At 38.5% G+C, this 20,296-nt stretch overlaps 1 protein-coding gene across 1 annotated transcript; it reads left to right on the plus strand.

The window, feature by feature from the left end:
• The first annotated feature begins 5,175 nt into the window (after window positions 1-5,175).
• Window positions 5,176-6,153, plus strand: LOC111853636 (olfactory receptor 52E8-like). Its single transcript, XM_023830770.1, has one exon. The coding sequence runs from the start codon at window positions 5,176-5,178 to the stop codon at window positions 6,151-6,153; it is 978 nt and encodes a 325-aa protein (XP_023686538.1).
• The last annotated feature ends 14,143 nt before the right edge of the window (window positions 6,154-20,296 follow it).

Raw genomic sequence — 20,296 nt, forward strand, 5'->3', positions numbered from 1 at the left:
GGCACATAGGCGCTTAGCCCACTGAGCCTCATGCTGCCGCTTTTGATTGGAGGTTGGTATAGCTTGTGAATACTTTGAAAAAACATCAGTCATTACCATAACATATTCTCGACTATCACTTTCCAGTTTCAGGACTGTAAAATTCACTGCTAAAATTTTATAAGGTTGGCTGGCTTGCAAGGTACCTGAATAAGCTTTAAGTTTTGGCTGCAGTGCCTTCCATAGAACACACCACTCACAGTTCTGGCACCAGCGCGCCACTTGATTGGTCATACCAGGCCAGAAACCTCTACTTTTAAGAAGCTGCAGGGTCCTGTCCATACCCTGGCGACCATGATTGTTATGAACGTTCTGTGAGACCTCCTCCCTTAAACATACCAGCAATGCCACTTGCAGGATATCTTCCCTGCCTCCAGGTAGATAAATACGATGGTGAAGCACCCTGTCCTTTTCCACTAAACTATCTTAATGGGTGATCCCAAGGAGATTTCCCATCGCTGTCATGGACAGTCGTACCTTGTGATGGTGGATTATTTGTCAAAATATCCAAAGGTACTCCATCTATACCTGATAAGACTGCCCACACAGTCATACGCAAGGTGAAACAGTCTTCGCCAGACATGGGATTCCAAAAGAGCTGGTAAGCGACCATGTTCCTTTTGTAAGTAAGATTTTACTTAAATTATTAACTTTTGCAGTAAATATTAACTTTTGTCTCCTTGGATATCTTGGACAAAAAAGAGAACACCCAAGCAAGAGAACTCGTTCTGCACAATTAAGATAGTTGTCCTCAAGCAAAAACGCTTTACATTAATTGCACCTTCATAATGCATTTATAGAACATTCATAAGCAGCAGATAAATATACAGTACCTTAACAAAATATCCATTTATTGACTCCTAGCTATGTTTGTGCTGGTTCAAACCATCCTGAGACAAACTGGGAAAATGTTGAGCCACTACAAGATCAATATTTATGTATTTCCCCTTGTAAAGTTTAAAATCTATACTACTTATTACTTTTACGAATAAATTTAATGGAGTTAAGTGAAATTAGTACTGTCATCATGTTTTTTCAGGGAAAAAAAAACTGTTGTGCTGCAAGGAAAGCCTAGAAGAGTTGCAAAATGCCAGAGTCAGCATTTTAAAAAATGGATGAGGAAAACTGCTGCAGACATAAACCAAAAAACATCACTTATTGAATCCCATCTGCTGTTCCTGCTTTACTGTGCAGTTTATATTAAAATAGGATACACCTGAAAAACAGTTATCAGTTTGATATTGTTTATTTTTACTTTATGTAATATAGTACACACTGAGGAAGGTCTAGTGCCAAACTCTCTGTACTACATTCATGGTGGATTATTTATAAAAGAGTGCAAAACCATTGGACCTGATTATTGTGAATCTGATTATGATAGCATTGTCAGTGGATTTATGGTGTATCTTAGATAGGTTTTTAAAAAGATTTTTTTCTGGACTTTATTTAAAAGTACCCACAACCAGGGATATAGCATCTATCTGCATGACAAGCGTGACCCATGATGCAGCTAATGTACAATGTGGGAACTTTAAGGGACTGAACAAACAAAAGGCACAGGAGGAGTGAAACAAAAGCAAGAGATACAACAAGAACTAAACATGATATAATTAAACAAAGGAAAACTAACAGCAAAATGGGTACGGGAAACATAGGCAAGGAATATGTAGGATACAGCACATACATCTAGACGGGAGCAAGCAGAATGACCAACAGAGGAACAGAAAAAGGACAGGCAGTTAAACACAAGTGAGATGAGGGCTAGACAGGCGACAGGTGCAGACCATAACCAATAAACCAAACTAGAGAAACAAGACATAAGTGAGGGTAATTAACAAGACTTCAGATTCAAACACTAGGAGTTACTGGAAACATAGGAAAATGGAACATAACTAAACTCAGGCACAGGCATGGTAAATTTGAATCAAATACACAAAACAAAGACTTAAACTGAATTAGAAGAACGATTAACTGAAGTGAGAAAAACTCAAAATGTCTAGCAAAGTTGAGACTAACCTTTAACTTATGATGGTATGAGAGCTTGTTTCTCAGTCACATGCTCAGCCAACATAGCAACACAATGGCCTAGGGAACAGGGGAACACACTAGGACCTGTGAAACACGCAAGACTGGGAGAACAGAAAATGGGAAGGCCAGCAACACCAGGTGGCCAAAAAGGAAAACAGATGCAGAAAGTTCAGATCATGACGCTATCAAAAACCTGTCACTTTTTGATGAAAAAAGTTTCTTGCACCTTGTTTTCAAAAGAAATTCTTATCTGCAGTTAATTTGCATTTAGCACATATCGTTCTTCACGTGAATATAACATTAATCAATATCAACTATAAAATACCTGAAGCACTGTAGCAGAATTTTCATTGTGAAATTACATAGCGAAAAACAAGCATGGTGTAACTATGAGTTTCAGGGCAACTGTTGCATATAACGCAGAGAACAGGGAGAATGCATACTACATTTAAAAGCATATGCATTCAATTCTCCCTGCAGACATACACAGTGACTCCTCAGCCCTCCTTCTCACACTTTATTTGTACATGTTATGTTAGTCTCTTACACACTTGAATAATAATTAGTAAACCTCCATTTATCATGTACAAGAATTACAAGCATGTTTGTTTTTGGTGATGGAGGCTCAAAATGAAAGTCCATCTGTATTCCAGTTGCTTTTCCAGTACATGTTTGAGCCCGGAGCTCATCCTTGGCAGCATAGGGAACAAGGCACGCCAGCACCTTGGCTGGGATGCCAGTCGATCACAGAGCACACATAGACTCATACATTCACTGAGGACAATTAAAACAACTAGTTCATATAACTATATTTATGGACTGTAGTAGGAAAACAGAGTAACCAGAAAAAGCCCATTTAACTTGGGAACAGCACGTTACCTCCAAACCCCAAAATCTGGATTTATCGATTATACAGTTATAAAGATCACATGAGAGACTTTTGGCCATGGTTGACAGTGTCTAAGGTCTCCCCTGAGACCAAAGTCAGGTGATCAGGTTGTCTTAGAACATCACAGAAGAGGATTTATAAAGAGCAAACCACTACAATGATCTTTTGTCCACTGAACTGAAAGAACTGAAATCCTGCAGGTAATTTCCCATCTTCAACCTAAATATGATTTCTCAGTGAACATATTGTGCACCTTAATAACAAACTGCTTTTCTTTGCAGCATGGAAATTCACTGAATTTTAAAAATGCATGTCAGCTTCATTATACTGGGGTTGTAGCACTAATGTTTGTTTTAAATTCTTTTTTCAAGAACTGTATTCTCAGTAGAGGCCATTTAAAGTCTGGATGCAGCAGTTCAGGTACCGGATACTCAGTCATCAAATGACAAAATAACTTACACAAGTTACAAATACAAATACAGAAGCATAATGTTATTTCTGCTTTTTTGTAATTATTCATAGAGGTAAAAAAAGTTAATTGATAACTAATGTTAATACATTTTTTTATCATTATCAATTTAACTGGACTAGATTTGAAATACAAATACCAGGATAATAAATCATATTTGTGTAAGCTACAAGTGAAATTGATCACAAAAAGGCCTACAATGTGATCTATTTAGATTTCCAGAAGGCCTTTGATGTTGTCCCCCACAAACGGCTCTTGCTAAAGCTCAAAGCTGCAGGGATTTTAGAAACTGTCACTGCTTTGATCGAAAACTGGTTAACTGACAGGAAGCAGCGAGTAGTTATTAGAGGCACAATGTCACAGTGGGCCTGCGTTCATAGTGGGGTACCGCAGGGTTCAATTTTAGGACCACTATTGTTCCTAATTTACATTAATGATATTGACACCAATACATACAGTAAACTGGTTAAATTTGCAGACGACACCAAGGTGGGTGGTGTAGCAGATACTGATCTAGCAGCAAAGAGGCTACAATGGGATCTGGAGTTAATTAGCGACTGGGCTGATACTTGGCAGATGAAATTTAACACAGAGAAATGTAAGATAATCCATGCAGGGAGCAGAAATATAAAATACAGATATTTTATAGGTTCTACTGAAATAAAGGTAGCTGATTACGAGAAAGATCTCGGTGTGTATGTTGATGCTTCCATGTCCCACTCTCGCCAGTGTGGGGAAGCAATAACAAAGGCCAATAGAATGTTGGGTTATATCTCTAGGTGTGTGGAGTTTAAGTCGAGGTGATCTTACATTTATATAATTCCTTGGTAAGACCCCACCTAGAATGTGTGCAGGTTTGGTCACCATACCAAGGACATTGCTGCCTTAGAAAAGGTGCAACGGAGGGCTACGAGAATGATTCTTGGTCTTAGAGGAATGTCTTATGAGGACAGGTTAGCTGAGCTGAATCTGTTTAACCTTGAGCAAAGGAGACTAAGGGGGGACATGATCCAGGTCTATGAGATTCTAACGGGTCTGGATGCTGTTCAGCCAAATGGCTATTTAAATATTAGTTCAAATACTAGAACTCGTGGCCAGTTTAAAACAAATTTGAGGAAGCACTTCTTTACACAGCATGTAGTTAGAGTATGGAATAGTCTTCCTGCTAGTGTAGCGGAAGCTAAAACCCTGGGTTCCTTTAAATCAGAGCTAGATAAGATTTGAACAACTCTGAGCTATTAGTTAAGTTCTCCCCAAACGAGCTTGATGGGCCGAATGGCCTCCTCTCATTTGTAAATTTCTTAAATACTGTAACATTTATTTTGTACAGCATAAGTGAGCATTCACTTTATACTGAAGTAGGTATTATTATTTTAGTTTTGAATAAGTTTCATTATTGTGCATGTGGCATTGTGTTATATACAGTTACTGTGTTGTGTTAATTTTCAGTGTTTTATTCAATATGGTGCTGAATTAACTATTCTGGAGGGATCAGTCATGTTTAAATAAAATGAAAACATTTTAGAGCATTCAGAAAGGGTAAAAAAATAAAAATTAAATCCAAACAGTACAGCACCGTGTCAATTTGTTATAGCTTATTATTATAAAACTGTTACTATAAAGCTCTTAATTGATGAAATTATAATATTTGAAAATATTTCAAAGCACCCTAGAAACTTAAAAAAACATTTTAAATTTCCAGGTGAGAGAAGGCTGAAGAACAACAGTGATAAAACAACAGTGATAAAACATGTCTGACATAAGTTTCTCAAATGCCACTGCAAACTCTGTCATCCGTCCTCAATATTTTCAGGTCACTGGTTTTTCTAACATGCCTCATGCCAAATACTACTTTATTTTCTTGTGCTTTGTGTATGCTGTCACTTTATTGGGCAATTCCTTTGTCACGCTTATTATTTACATAGACCGCAGACTTCACATCCCAAAGTATGTTGCTATTTTTAGCTTAGCTGTAGCTGACTTAGGTGAGAGCACTGCCCTTATTTCTAATTTGTTTGGCATCTTTGTATTTAATACAGAACGGATTGGCTATGGTGCTTGCTTGGCCAATTTATTTTTTGTGTTTTTATTCAACTCAGTGCAGTCTGTCATGCTTACTGTTCTGGCATATGACAGATTTGTTGCAATTTGCTTTCCACTGAGATACCACAGCATCTTAACAAACACCTCAATGGCCATTCTCGTCAGTGCTGGTTGGGTACTTAATTTTCTATTCATGCTTATTGGACTGATTTTCATCACCCGACTGTCCTTCTGTAAATCTACAGTGATCGATAGCTATTTCTGTGACCATGGACCTATATACCGGTTGGCATGTAATGATAATACTCCAAGTATAACATTAGCAAAGGTATACATTGTATTACATCTATTTTTACCAATGTCTGTAATTGGTTTATCTTATGCATTTATTTTGTTGGCGCTGTCTAAAATTACATCCTGGGAAGGACGTCTGAAAGCCCTAAAGACCTGTTTTTCTCACCTTTTTTTGGTGTCTGTGTTTTACGGTCCATTATTAGTGACTTTTGTAGCTGGATTCTTCACTCCATTTCACCTCAATACCAGGATAATCACTACATCACTCTCATATGCCATTCCTGCCATGCTGAATCCCATTGTGTATTCTCTCAACACTGTAGAGATCAAGGACTTTGCAAGAAAAACGTTCAGAAGAAGGAAACAAGAACATCATTGTTGCATTTTGTAAATGACCTAACAAATATCCTCAGAAAGCATACATTTGAAATGCTTGTGTCAATGGTTATATCAAATGTCAATATTAATGTTTTAATCCATTACTTCTTGAACAAAGTTTTTTCTTTGAAAATCCTTTATGTTCTACAGTACACAGCTCTAAAAATGGCAATTTGCTTTACACCAAAAAAAAGACATACTGTATAACATACTGTCGAGGTCAGTGCCCATCTGGCCCTGTTTGCTGGCCATCCCGTTTCTTACTCTATTGTATTTACCTGATCCCCAGGTCACCACACGGCTTAATGAGCTAAGTAGTCGGCCACTGCTCCCAACTCCCCTTTTGTTTGTGGGTTTGAGGTAACCCTTTACTTAAGGCCATGGTTTTATTAATTTTTAAGACATTCATAACAAATAATAATGCATTTGTAACGCATTATAAACATGGCTATAAATATTAATCAAAAAATTAATCAAAAGGCATAACACATTATAGCCATGAGAATTATGCATTATGAAGGTCTCCAGAGGGTTAGGCATAGAATGGTTACCAATTAGGCAAGTCTCCTAGTAAGGTAGTTCTATTGGAGATCCTTGATCTAGAGTATGTATGAAGCAATGTGCATGAAAATATGGGAAAAATTACATACTATATTAGTTGACAATTGCTTCTTCCATCAGGAGAAGTACAACAAGAAGAGGGTGGAGTATTCTGGTCGCCTCTCTCTTTGCACCCTTCTCTATCCCACTTCCACATAAGGAGTGCAAGCACAGGCAGCGCAGCTTAGGATTGCAAGGACACACAACTTCCTTTTAAGGCTGTGTCTGTTTTAATTGTTGTTTTTTTTTTATTTATTCTTTTAGCCTAATTGATTTACATACTAGGTATGCTGACAAGACAGATGTCATTTGAACCTAGCCTAATGTACTAATATTTAGATAGATAGATAGATAGATAGATAGATAGATAGATAGAAATACATACATGCATACATACAAACATACTTTATTAAACGCGATGGAAATTTAGGAAAATTTCTATATATTCTTTCTATATATAATTGTGTTTTATAATTCTAATATAATTATGTAATTACTCACATGTGCTTTGGATTGTAAAATCTACTTCATAAATGTAAAATAAATGTTTAGTTTTGCTACGTTTGGCTTTATGAACAGTGCAATATTCTGTTTGGCCATGTACACTGCATGCAAAATTATTAGGTAAGAACTATTCCTGGAGGTAATTTTCAGCAAAACTAAAACAGTTATAAAAATAAATGTACAAGTTCTCTTTTTCTCCAAGTAAACTTCTTTAGAGAAAATGTTACATTAGTCTGTCACCAAAAAAAAAAAGAAAAAAGCGGACGATCGGGGCAGGACAACTGGCTCCCTATTAAATTTTGTATTGATTTCAAAATTCTTCTCCTAACCTCCAAAGCTCTCCATAACCTTACTCCACTCTGTCTCTCTGATTTCATAGAACCCTACACCCCCACCTGCAGTCTTAAGTCTTTAGTATCTGGGTTTCTAGTCACACCCTGTCCGCTTGGACACCATGGGTTCCAGGGCTTTAATCGTGTCGCTCCATGTCTCTGGAACTCTCTGCCATAAGATATCTGAAACATTGATTCTCTATATGTATTCAAATCCTGGTTAAAAACCCACTTATGTAGAATTGCATATCCTCCTGAGACCCTGTCACGTTCAGCTCCGAACGCTCCTCGTGTGTGCCACGCCCCCTCATTACCGGCTGTCGAAACCTGTCGAAACCTGATTGTTCTCACCTGTTGCCTGTTACGTTTGCCTAGTCTTTACTCCTAGTCTCAGTCAGTGTACCCCAGATTTGTCATTGTGATGTCATGTAACGTTCGTCTGTTTGCTTCCCCTGTTTCCCTGATTAAATCCCCGTTATTTTGACCTCCTGGCTCCGTTTCCCTGCTTCCCTGATCACCTTCGTACTGTAGCGTGACAGACCCCACCCATTCATTTATGTCCATTATAGTGGACATTTTATTTTTGCATATCTTTTCACTGATGTTAAGAAACATATTTATTCCTGTTGTACACTAAAGAGGACCTGCTGTGAAATTAAAAATAAAGATAAATTTGAAAAAATCTAAATTGTAAGATGAGATATTTCCTCCAAAGTCAAATAACCTAAAATTGAAGGACACTTTTTTCCTTGTAATGTTTTTACTGCTACTTATTGCTTGTATGTGCTTTTGTATGGTAACGTTCGACTTGAAAAACACCTATAAATAAAATATATTTATGATTGTCATTATTATTAATAATAATTATTATCATTATTGTTATAAATATTTTGACATACTTTAATAAGCTCAGGTCTATATGCTTGTGTTCTTATTATTGGAGCTGTTCTGCCTTTGATGTAAAATAAACATGTGTAAACAAAATACTTAATTTGTGAATTAATTGGATGTTAAATATTTACTGGTGTACAATTCCCACAATATATATCAGTAGTTTGTGAATCAGTATCATCGGGGTCTAGTTCTTTTGCCATAAACTATTACTGCACATTCTCTTCCACAGGCCCTCTGTGAGAAAGTTGGTCCTTTCTTGGATAGTTTAGCCCTGTATTCTCTGAGAAATCGCTGTGCTCCATTTGGTTGCTGGCAAATCAAGAAAGCTTCAGGGGTGTTGCACACCATTTGACATATAGAAGGGAACCCTGCATTGTTTTATTCTGACATTAGCAAGGTCTTGTGTGGACTTAAGAATGAATACATGCAATGGCCAAAATAGGATGAGTTTGCCAACCTGCCAAAGGGCTTTCAAGACAAAACTGGCTTCCCTGGAGTCACTGGTGCAATCAATAGCACCTACATTCCCATTCTGGCACCCACTCTCGATTGACACAGTTACATGAACAAGAAACGGCATGATAGTATTCAGATCTAGGCAGTATGTATGTCAGAGATAATGTTCTAAGATGTTTACATTGGAGGACCGGGGTCGGTGCACAATGCCAGGGTGTTTTGGAACTGCCCATTATATGACCATCTCCAGGATGGATTGAGAACTGACTACCACCTGCTTGGAGACTCTGCATATCCACTCAGTGCATCTCTCATCACACCACACAGAGATAATGGCCACTTACAGTATTCCAGAGACAAAAGAAATTCAATACACTACATAGCTCAACCAGAGTTGTGGTTGAAAGGGCATTCGGCTTTCTAAGGCAAAATGGCGAAGACTTGATCCCTGCCCATGGAAGACTTCAAAAAAGTACCAGTGGTAGTCCCATTTGCATGTTTGGGGAAGGAAGGGCACCAAATGGAGGAAGATGTGAATGGCAATGAGGACAGTGAATGTCAAGCAGTAGACCCTCAAAATGTAACTGGTTAAAAAAAAAAGGAATGGACTTTTTACTTTTGGTGTTCTGTTTAACTACTTTTGTTTGGTTTATTCAACTTTTTCAGAGGATGTTGTTTCATGAAATAGAAAGAAAACATACTGGTTAAAAAGGCACATATGTGATGAAGATTACATTTATTTCCTAGCAGCATTAACTACATCATGACACACATCATGTCATTAAACAATGAAAGTGGAACCAATTACTAAGCCAACAGCAAAATGTGGTAATGAGTTCCATGGCTTGTTTTTGCAGGCACATGAGTTCTGACATCTGCTTCTACTGCTCAGTGATATCCTGCACACATCACTGCGGTGCTTTAGATGTAGACTTGTGTTTTCCCTTCTTTCCTCATGCTGCTGACTGCTTAGATCAGTGTTTCCCAACCTAGTCCTGCAGGAACCCTGGACAATCTACATTTTTGCTCCCTCCCAGCTCCCAGCCAAACAGGAACACCAAATTCCTGGCACAGGTGCGCTGGGACCTGAGAGGAAGCAAAAATGTGGACTGTCTGGGGTTCCCCAAGGGCTGAGTTAGGAAACACTGGCTTAGATTGTGAACTCCAAACTAGGTCTTCTGCAACTACCTTTTTCCACACTTTTTTCAAAAAAGGCAATTCTTCAGCCATTTGCTTCATCAGACTAATTGAAAGCAAAGTCTTTTCATGAGTCCATGGCTTTGTGGTACAAAAGAGGAATCAACTTAAAATGCACCCTTGTGCATTTGTTGGGGGGTTATGTCTGGTTCAGAGGCAGGTGATAGTCCATCAAGACACAAATCTAGATGACGAGCAGCCTGGGGCAACTTCAGCGGTGCAGGATCCCGGGGCAACTTCAGCAGTGCAGCATGTGTAGGCCTAGGATTAGCACTATCCTGTTCCAAAGGGACTGCTGAGAAAGAAAGTGGAGCCCACATTTCACAAATGAAGCTAATTATGGTCTATATAAACAACACACATTATAATGCTAATATGCTTCCCAAGGCATGAGACAATGTTATGAATAAACAAAATAACCCATACAATAAATTAAAATTAAACAATTATTGTCTTATTACATAAAAAAACTGTAGTATACTTACGACAGCCATGTCTTATGACATCTTCAATTGTAGCATAAAGCAAGCTGCAGTGTGTTGTGCCCTAAATTCCTGCCCCTTTGTTCCTTCCCCAGCGTGGCTCAAAGTCTGTTGCACAATGTTTCACACTGTTTCAAGGAAACATGTTGTTCAACCTAGAAACCATAACAAAAATGTTACACACCACTTTCAGATTGATATATGGTCATGTGAAGAACATATAAACACACCTACATTCCAACTAGATACCCAAAATATGCACTATGCAGTTCTGTGGTCTGGGTCAGACCACCTCTTGAAATGTTAAAAAAAGCTTTCACAACCATGATATGCTACCAAGCCTTTTATTAGTGCCAACTGTTGCTGTTGTTGGTTTTTGTAATGTTTTTGCCTTCCTGCAAGCAACCATGTCAATGTTCCTCGAGTGAACTGAAAGTAAAATAAGCATTTGAATACATCAGGCTTAATTCAGACACTTGAACCACTGGATTTTAATTATTATACCCAAAACATGTAGCTATGAAGCAATTTTATGTAGTGTCAGGTAGAATAAGCATTTTGGTACAAATGATTTGGTAGAAATGTTACCACTGGAAAACAAAACCATAACACAGTGCTGAGGGAATGATAGCTCTTGTTCCTTTAATTGACATTTATCTCTCAGCCCACACCATTTCTTTCATAATGGACACTCCAGTTCTAAAACATAATCATGTAAAACAGAACAAACTTGTCAAGGTATTAAAAACAGAAAAAAACATGAGGTATTAAAAAGAAATACAAAGGCATGATTGGGTATTAAAAACAGGTCTACTCTATAAACAGCTATTAAAAATATGTCTCAAATAAATAATGGATAAGAAAAATTGTCTAAACCATTCTGCTCATTAACTCTAAAATAACTGCTGCCGGTAACAATTCCACCTGGATACATGATGAAATACACCAATGAAAACTACCTATCAATTAACACCAAGTAAGTGTGCCATATCCTGATTCTTATAAATGATGTGGCATCATGTGAGACCTTTAAAACAATGGCAGCATTACAGTGCATTATTGAAATGAATCGAAGTCACAGGTGCTGTAGTGAGGTGGTGTACATGAATGTGTTTATATGCACCACTTACAACCCCCTATACCTACCTGTGGCTACCTTTGTTCTCTGCATTTCTCCTACAGCTGACTGAGGGAAAAGATGTCAAAGGTAGATAAGTTGGTTCTGCGATTCTGGGTAAATCTCTCTACTTGTACTTGGAACCTCTTCAGGGCAAATTGAGGAAGAGTTTCGATGGTACTAAGGAGTGAGATGCCGCGATGGTTATTGCAATCACTCCTGTCACCTTTGTTTTTATACAGTGACGTCCCTCTTCTTGTGGCACTGCCCCTTCTCTCCAACAACGGCAAAGGATTTCATTCAACTTAGTAATGAGAGTTCCTTAGCGGCACAAGAGTTTGGCAGGGATGCCATCTTCCCCAGGTGCTTTGCCAGGGGCTATAGATAATCCAGGGTCTCCCTGAGTTTATCAAAGGTTGGTTCTCTGTTGAGCTCCTCCAGCACAGACAGACACTGGATGGCATCCAGGGTGTCTTCAGTGACAGCATTCGAGAGTCATGTCATGACACTCTAATGTTCGACCCAGCACTCCATCTCTTGTGTCCCTCCCAGCAGGGAGGTTAGTTATGAATATAGGTGGGGGGAGATGGAAAGTCCCAATTAATATTAAAAGTGGGCACTGTAAAAGCCCTACCCTTTGCGGTCTGTACTTAAACGCTAGGAATATTAGAAACAAAATTCATGAATTAGAGGCTGGATCAGTGAATTGTGACACGATTTGGCACAAATCACAAAATTGTTTGAAGCACAAAAATAATTGGTGTGCATCGTTGTCTGTGTACTGGACATCACAATTCTGTCATCAAAAACACCCTACCTTACTTTCGTTAAAAGTTATTAAAACCAGAATACTGAATATCGAATATGAGGCTAACTTAACCGCGGTGACAGGTTCCTAGTTGTTTTCTCACTACACATATGGTTCTGTTTTGTCCTGTTGTAAATCATTTGTTTGTTAAACAATGGCTCACCTTCTATTAAGTGTCATATCAACATATGAACTAAGTGGAGGCTAGACACAACAAATCTTTCATAATGAGTAGAAATATAAATACATAGCCCTACCACTTGACATGATGTTTTTAGATTTCACCTTGACTTGCTGCCACGTACGCTTTCCACTACTATTGCATTTGAAATCAGATCAGTTAAGTTATTAACATTAGGTTTACATTATGAGTAACATTACAGTAATGGAACTTCAGGGAGCATTACATTACTTAACAGTAAATAATAGACTTACTTCTGAATTGTGTTGCATCTGTGAGCCTCTGTATTTATTAACAGTATTTCAATTTTTTTTCAGACAGCACTTCATAGTCTAATAATCGGTCATGAGATATTTTAGACCACGTTTCATGACCATGAAAATGTACTTATGCATTTTCTCCTTCGGCAATACGTTGCCAACAAGCCTGCCTGCTTTTGTTGGCTGCAGTGATATTGGACTTTCTTTGTAGCGTTGATTTAAACTCCTCATAACCCTGCATAATTAGCATGCAGTCTTCCTCCGTGAAACATGGAGATCGCGCCATGAGTCAAACGGTGACTTGTGCTGACAAACGTGCTCCATTTATGTGAACGCATATACTGTAAACTCCAATGCAGTTAACCCCGATGTAACAAATCAACTTCTTAACTGGCGTCGTAGTACTGATTAGCATCGATTGAGACAACCCGATTTTGTCAACCCCATGTTCAGAAATTGACTCCGGGTTAAATCTAATTTGGTTAAACCCCCTTCGTAGTACAGGCCACTACACTTGTCAGAACTTGTATCCAAATGCTCCCTTTACGTGATTGTAAGACATTCTCTAAAAATGTTGTTGCAATTTACACAAACCTTTCATTTTAGAGACCCTTCAATATAGGTTTATCCCCCTGTTTTTGACAGTGCCTTCTAAGTCTTGGTTCCAAAGGGAATTAATACACTAATTCCAGTTTCATTCACTGTTTCTGCCCCCTGGTTCACCGCTGGTCTTCGACTTATGAAAGCAAAAGGACGACAACTTGAACGACTGTATAGGAAAACTGGTCTCACTATACATAAAGAACTATATAATAACCATATTTTGCATTACAAGGATTCCATTGCCGCTACTAAATCTCAGTACTACTCCAGTTTAATCACTGCTAATCATGGAAACTCAAAGTCACTTTTTACTATTTTAAATAATATTACTCAACCACAGGATTTCTTGCCTCCTCATTTGTTTACAAATTCCTTTTGTAACTCCATTATGTCATTCTTCAATGCTAAAATCTGTAATATTTATCAACATCTTGACTCCATTCCTTGCCAATATCACACCTTTGTTGACCTTTATCCACCCATAAACACATTCTCTTCTTTTTACCTGCCCTCTTTCTCAGAACTCACTGAACTCATCCAGAAATCTAAACCGTCTACATGTCAACTAGACCCTTTACCTACATATCTTGTCAAATCCTGTCTTCCCTCTCTTCTCCCTATCATCGCTTCCATTATTCACTCCTCTCTTATTACTGGAATTGTCCCAACATCCTTCAAACTGCCGTTATTACACCTATTTTGAAAAAGCCTGGTGCTGACCCCACAAATTTCAACAATTTCCGTCCTATATCTAATTTACCTTTCATTTCTAAAATTCTCGAAAAAACAGTTGCCACTCAAATTCATTCTCACCTTGCTCAAAATAATCTTTATGAACAGTTCCAGTCTGGTTTCCGCCCACTTCACAGTACTGAAACAGCACTTGTGAAAATCACTAACGACCTTCTTATGGCAGCTGATTCTGGACTACTCACCATTCTTATCCTTCTTGACCTGAGTGCAGCCTTTGACACCATTTGTCACACCACCCTCCTTAATAGACTATCATCCATTGGTATTGTTCAGACTCCACTAAAATGGTTAAAATCTTATCTCTCTGGCCGCACTCAGTTCATTCAGCTTAAATCATTTAAATCCGTTCTCTCCTCTGTCACTACAGGTGTGCCCCAGGGCTCTGTCCTGGGGCCCCTTCTTTTTATCATTTACCTTCTTCCCCTCGGTAATATTTTACGTAAATTCAATGTTAATTTCCACTGCTATGCGGATGACACCCAACTCTATCTCACTACAAAGCCTTCAGCCACTTTACCACCCACTACTCTCACTGATTGTATTGCTGAAATAAAATCCTGGTTTACTCTTAACTTTCTTAAACTTAACAGTGATAAAACTGAGGTTATCCTCATTGGTAGCAAATCCACATTATCCAAAACTAACAGTTTCTCTATTATAGTGGATAATTCCTCTATCTCACCATCCCCGCAGGTTAGGAGTCTGGGTGTCATCCTTGATAGCACACTATCATTTCAATCACACATTAATAACATTACCCGGTCAGCTTACTTTCACTTAAGAAATATTAATCGTCTCCGTCCATCTCTTACCCCCTATTCTGCAGCCATTCTTGTTCACAGTCTAGTGACTTCCCGTCTAGACTACTGCAATTCACTTCTTTTGGGTCTCCCTCACAAGTCCCTCCGTAAACTTCAGCAAGTCCAGAATTCAGCTGCCCGAATTATTACCCGAACCCCATCCGTCCACCACATCACTCCTGTTCTTCAGCAGTTACACTGGCTCCCTATTCAGTTCCGTATCCAGTTTAAAGTCCTCTTGCTGACATTTAAAGCTATCCACAACCTCTCCCCCCCCTATTTATCTGACCTCCTTCATGTTTCTATTCCATCTCGTTCTCTCAGATCCTCTTCCTCATTATATTTGTCTGTTCCACCTGTCCGTCTTACCACAATGGGGAGCAGAGCATTTAGCCGCTCTGCACCCCGCCTTTGGAATTCCCTCCCATCTCATCTTAGAAACATGGACTCATTTTCTCATTTCAAATCTGGACTCAAAACCTATCTGTTCAAGCGAGCCTATTCATTGTAAAATCCATTTATTTGTCATTTATATTTATTTTTTTTGCATTTTATCCTTTGTAGTGTGTATACATTTTATGTATGCCTGTACGGTGACCTTGAGTGTCAGAAAGGCGCCTTTTAAATAAAATGTATTATTATTATTATTACTAAAGGACTTGTATATCAATTTTAATTTCATGTCCTTTGAGATTTAATATTCCTCATATAGATTTGTTTTAATATTTGCGACTTTGTAGTTCTATATCCTCAATCTGTTCTGGCTTCTTATCATGTCCACCAAAACTTTTATTTAAACACAATATTAAATAGTAATCCTCATTCTATGGGAATTATTGAGGTTGAGCTATTCTCTCACTAATGTTCTAAATTAACTTTTTTTATGACAATTTTCACTTGAACCAAGTTGTAGAGACCCACAGGAAAGGAAAATCAAAAGAGATCTCTTTAATATCTGAATAGTTTCTCCTAGACAACAATGAGAGTAAAAAGAAAGAAAACTGAGAGTTTAACTTATTGCTCCTGCTTCTCAACATTTTCTCCTGAGCAGATATCTGTGCATCTCAGGAATGTCACATCATAACTTTTAACAGAGATCTCAACTAGGTCACATGTTTGGCCCATTCAGCATCCACAGATCACTCAATGTGAAATACAAAATTACTCACTCAAGAAACATGTTCATGTATAATTTACTTTACAGTTGAGCTGTCTTTTACATAAGAACATAAGAACATAAGAAATTTACAAACGAGAGGAGGCCATTAGGCCCATCAAGCTCGTTTGGGGAGAACTTAACTAATAGCTCAGAGTTGTTAAAATCTTATCTAGCTCTGATTTAAAGGAACCCATGGTTTTAGCTTCCACTACACTAGCAGGAAGACTATTCCATACTCTAACTACACGCTGTGTAAAGAAGTGCTTCCTCAGATTTGTTTTAAAATGTTCTCCCGCTAATTTCCACTTATGGCCACGAGTTCTAGTATTTAGACTAATATTGAAATAGTAATTTGGCTGAACAGCATCCAGACCCGTTAGAATCTTATAGACCTGAATCATATCCCCCCTTAGTCTCCTTTGCTCAAGGCTAAACAGATTCAGTTCCGCTAACCTCTCCTCATAAGACATTCCTCTAAGACCAGGAATCATTCTCGTAGCTCTTCGTTGCACCTTTTCTAAAGCAGCAATGTCCTTCTTGAGGTATGGTGACCAAACCCGCACACAGTATTCTAGGTGGAGTCTTACCAAGGAATTATATAAGTGTAACATCACTTCCCTTGACTTAAACTCCACACACCTAGAGATATAACCCAACATTCTATTGGCCTTTTTTATTGCTTCCCCACACTGGCGAGAGTGGGACATGGAAGCATCAACATACATACCGAGATCTTTCTCGTAATCAGCTACCTTTATTTCAGTGGAACCCATAAAATATCTGTACTTTATATTTCTGCTCCCATATATTTTATCCAGTTTCATTGCAATAACAGCTCCTCCAGCAGAAATTCAATTAAATTGGAATTTATATTTTGTTCAATTAATTAACTTAATCACAATTAATAAAGAATTAAAAGTAAAAGTTCACAGTCCACAGTACAAAGTACAACAAACTAAATAATGATTATTGTGTCGCATTAAAAATAGCAAAAATGATCTAAGAATAGACAAGAAATATAGATCATTCAAGTGATGGATTTCAAGAACACATTTCAGCCTACTCGAATGAATTTTGAATATACTTTCCAGCCAAATACTCATGTGGTTATCCAATGACTTTCATTAACTCTCTGGGGTCTAGGGGTAGGAAACACACTTTCACTGACTGGGGCATGATCACACATTTCTTCAAATATCATAAACTTAATTCATGGCAAATAAATAATTTCTTGTATATTTGTTTTGCCATTACACTCATCTTTATTTTAATGTATATCTCGGTCCCGCCTCCGGCTCCGTGTCGGCCGCCTCCGGGCCCCCCTGCTCCGGCTGGGCGTCGGATGGCGCCTTCCCCGGCTTCGGCTGCGCCTCCGCCTGCCGCGGCTTCCCCCTCCTGCCTGCCTGCACTGGTGTTCCCTTCTGCTCCCTCTGTGTTCCCTCCGTCACTCCCTCGTCCCGTTCCCTTGGCCCCTGGGTGGTCCCCTTCAGCTCCCTTCTCCCTCTCGCCTGCGGCCCCTCCGGCCGGTCCCTCTGTTCCTCCTCTGTTCACTCCTGGCCCCTTCATGTCGCCTGTGGGTGTTCCCTCCGTGTCGCCTTTTCTGTCTGCCTGTCTGCGTTCCCTGTCCTCTGTTGGGTCTTGTCGTTTTTCTGGTCCCTGTTCCTGTTCTGTGTCTCAGTCCTGTTTCCTGTTCCCCGTTGATGCTTTTGTTTTCCAGGTTTTGGGCCCCTCGTCTCGTCCGTCGCCTCCTCTCGGGCGCGCCCGGTGTGCGCGCCTTTGGGGGGGGGTTCTGTCACGCCCCGCTCCGTACGATCCTGATGTGTGCCACGCCCCCCTCATTACCTCGTGTGAATCCCCGATTGTGATCACCTGTGTCCTGTTATGTCTGGCTAGTCTTTTGTATTTAGTCCGTGTCTCAGTTAGTTTCCCCAGATCCGTCATTGTAATGTCTGTATTGTCAAGTGCTGTTCTTTGTCTGCTAGTCCTGTTACCTAAATAAACCCCGTCTGTCTGTCGTTACGGCTCCACTTGCCTGCTTCCCTGCTCGCCCGCTTGCCAGTGAGACAGAATGCATCAAAAGGGTTAAAATTTTATGCTAAATGCTTTCTATTAAGTTTTTTTCCTTATTGAATAACATGCATTACTGGCTAAATGTCCTTGTAAAGGAAAAACCGTTGTATTTAATAAAAGTGGTCTTTGCTGGTCCCAAATAGGAAACATGCTTAAATATACAGTAAGTAAATATGATAATACCATTAAGTGACTGGATTAACTGTCAAAGTTTCAAGACAATGATACAATTTCATGTAACTTTCCATGCATAATTACAGGACAAATAAGTTGTCAAAGACCTTTGAGTCTTTTCTGAAGACTGCCAAATATAATCAAATAATGTTCCACATTACAGCTCCCACAGATGGTATTGTGCAATATTGTACTGCATGAGTATATGACACAGTATGTGATGCCATATACCGTGTGACAGTGGTGCTGTAGTGATTAGTGAGTTGATCCTGTGATTGGAGGGTTGCTGGATTGAATTCCAGACCGGTAAAGGTAACCTAGAGGTACCTGTGAGCACAGAAGTGTCCCGACGCACTTCTCCCTTCAGCTGCCCACTGCTCCTTCAGAGATGGGTCAAATGCAGAGGTCACATTTTGTTGTGGTGCACTGTGTGCTGTGCTGTGGTGTGGTGTGTTCACAATAACAATTAATCAGTCACTTTCATTGGCTTTTTTCCCAATTGCAGCTTATGTCATGAGCTGTGGCAGACTGAGTGGATGGAAACCAGTCAAGCTCGAGGAGGCTTCGATAAATAAGTGTCGTGCAAGGGCCGAAATGTACCTAAATGTACCTCTTTGTTTTAATTAAATTTTGTTGACCTTGGATTTGCTGCAAATATTGCTTTCTTTTGTGAATTCTTTGTATTTGTTCAACACCCATCTTTATTGCCTGTTGCATTTTAAGTTGTATTTTTTTTTTTATTTAAGCTATCTTATTCGACAGTTTTTTGTTTTATCACGTGGTAACCTGTAAAGCAAATCAGTATAGATGTTTTGAGTTCCTGTAGAGTTTAATATATTTATGTACCTGCAGGTCTGCAGGTCACTTTCCAGATTTGTTTATATTGTTTATGGTGTGATGACAAGTTTGTTTTGCAATGTATTGCAAGAATTAAAAGGTAAAAAAAATATTATTGCTTGTGTTTGAAAACTTATTATGATTAGAGTTAATAGTTAATTTAAATTAAGTTAATTAAATGTATAATAATGCTGCATTGTCAGTTTTATAAGGAGTACAGCAAAAGAGCAAGCTTTCCCTTCATTAGTACTATGCTATTTAGTACAATGATGTGTCTTATTTTTTTGCCTTTTTTGTCTGAAGCTGTTTGTCCTAAGAAAAACCTGAGACAAAGTTAATACTTAACTGAAACTTAATGGAGAATCACCATTAAATCTCATGAGCTAGGAATGATCAAACTTTATTCAGCTGAAACTTACTGTAACTGAGAATCATCATTAAGTCTCAGTAGCTATGAATGATTTCTTTGAGCAATTAAATTTTCCTGTGGGGATGCCCAGTGAGCCATCATCCTTTGCAGGATTATGTGTCCACATCCACAGATTCAACCAGCACAGATCAAAAATATTCAGAAAAAAGAAAGATCCAGAAAGATCCAAAAAGCAAAACTTGAATTTGCCATGCGTCGAGCTCTACGCTAAATATGTAGTACAATGACTGCATCTGTACTGAACATACTTTTTTCTTGTCATTCTTCCCTAAAAAGCATTTACAAAGTATTAGGTATTACAAGTAATCTAGAGATGATCTAAAGTATATAGAAGGATGTGCGTAGATAATATGCAAAAAGTATTCAGTGTTACATAATGTACTTGAGCATCCATAGATTTTACTATAGAATATAATAAATACTCTTGTGAATTCCTTCAACAATCTCTTTTTCTATTAATTTTTATGTTATATATATGCTTATTTTTATTTTCTTAAAT

This window comes from Paramormyrops kingsleyae, chromosome 17 (genome assembly GCF_048594095.1).
Source record: "Paramormyrops kingsleyae isolate MSU_618 chromosome 17, PKINGS_0.4, whole genome shotgun sequence".
Lineage (NCBI taxonomy): Eukaryota > Metazoa > Chordata > Actinopteri > Osteoglossiformes > Mormyridae > Paramormyrops > Paramormyrops kingsleyae.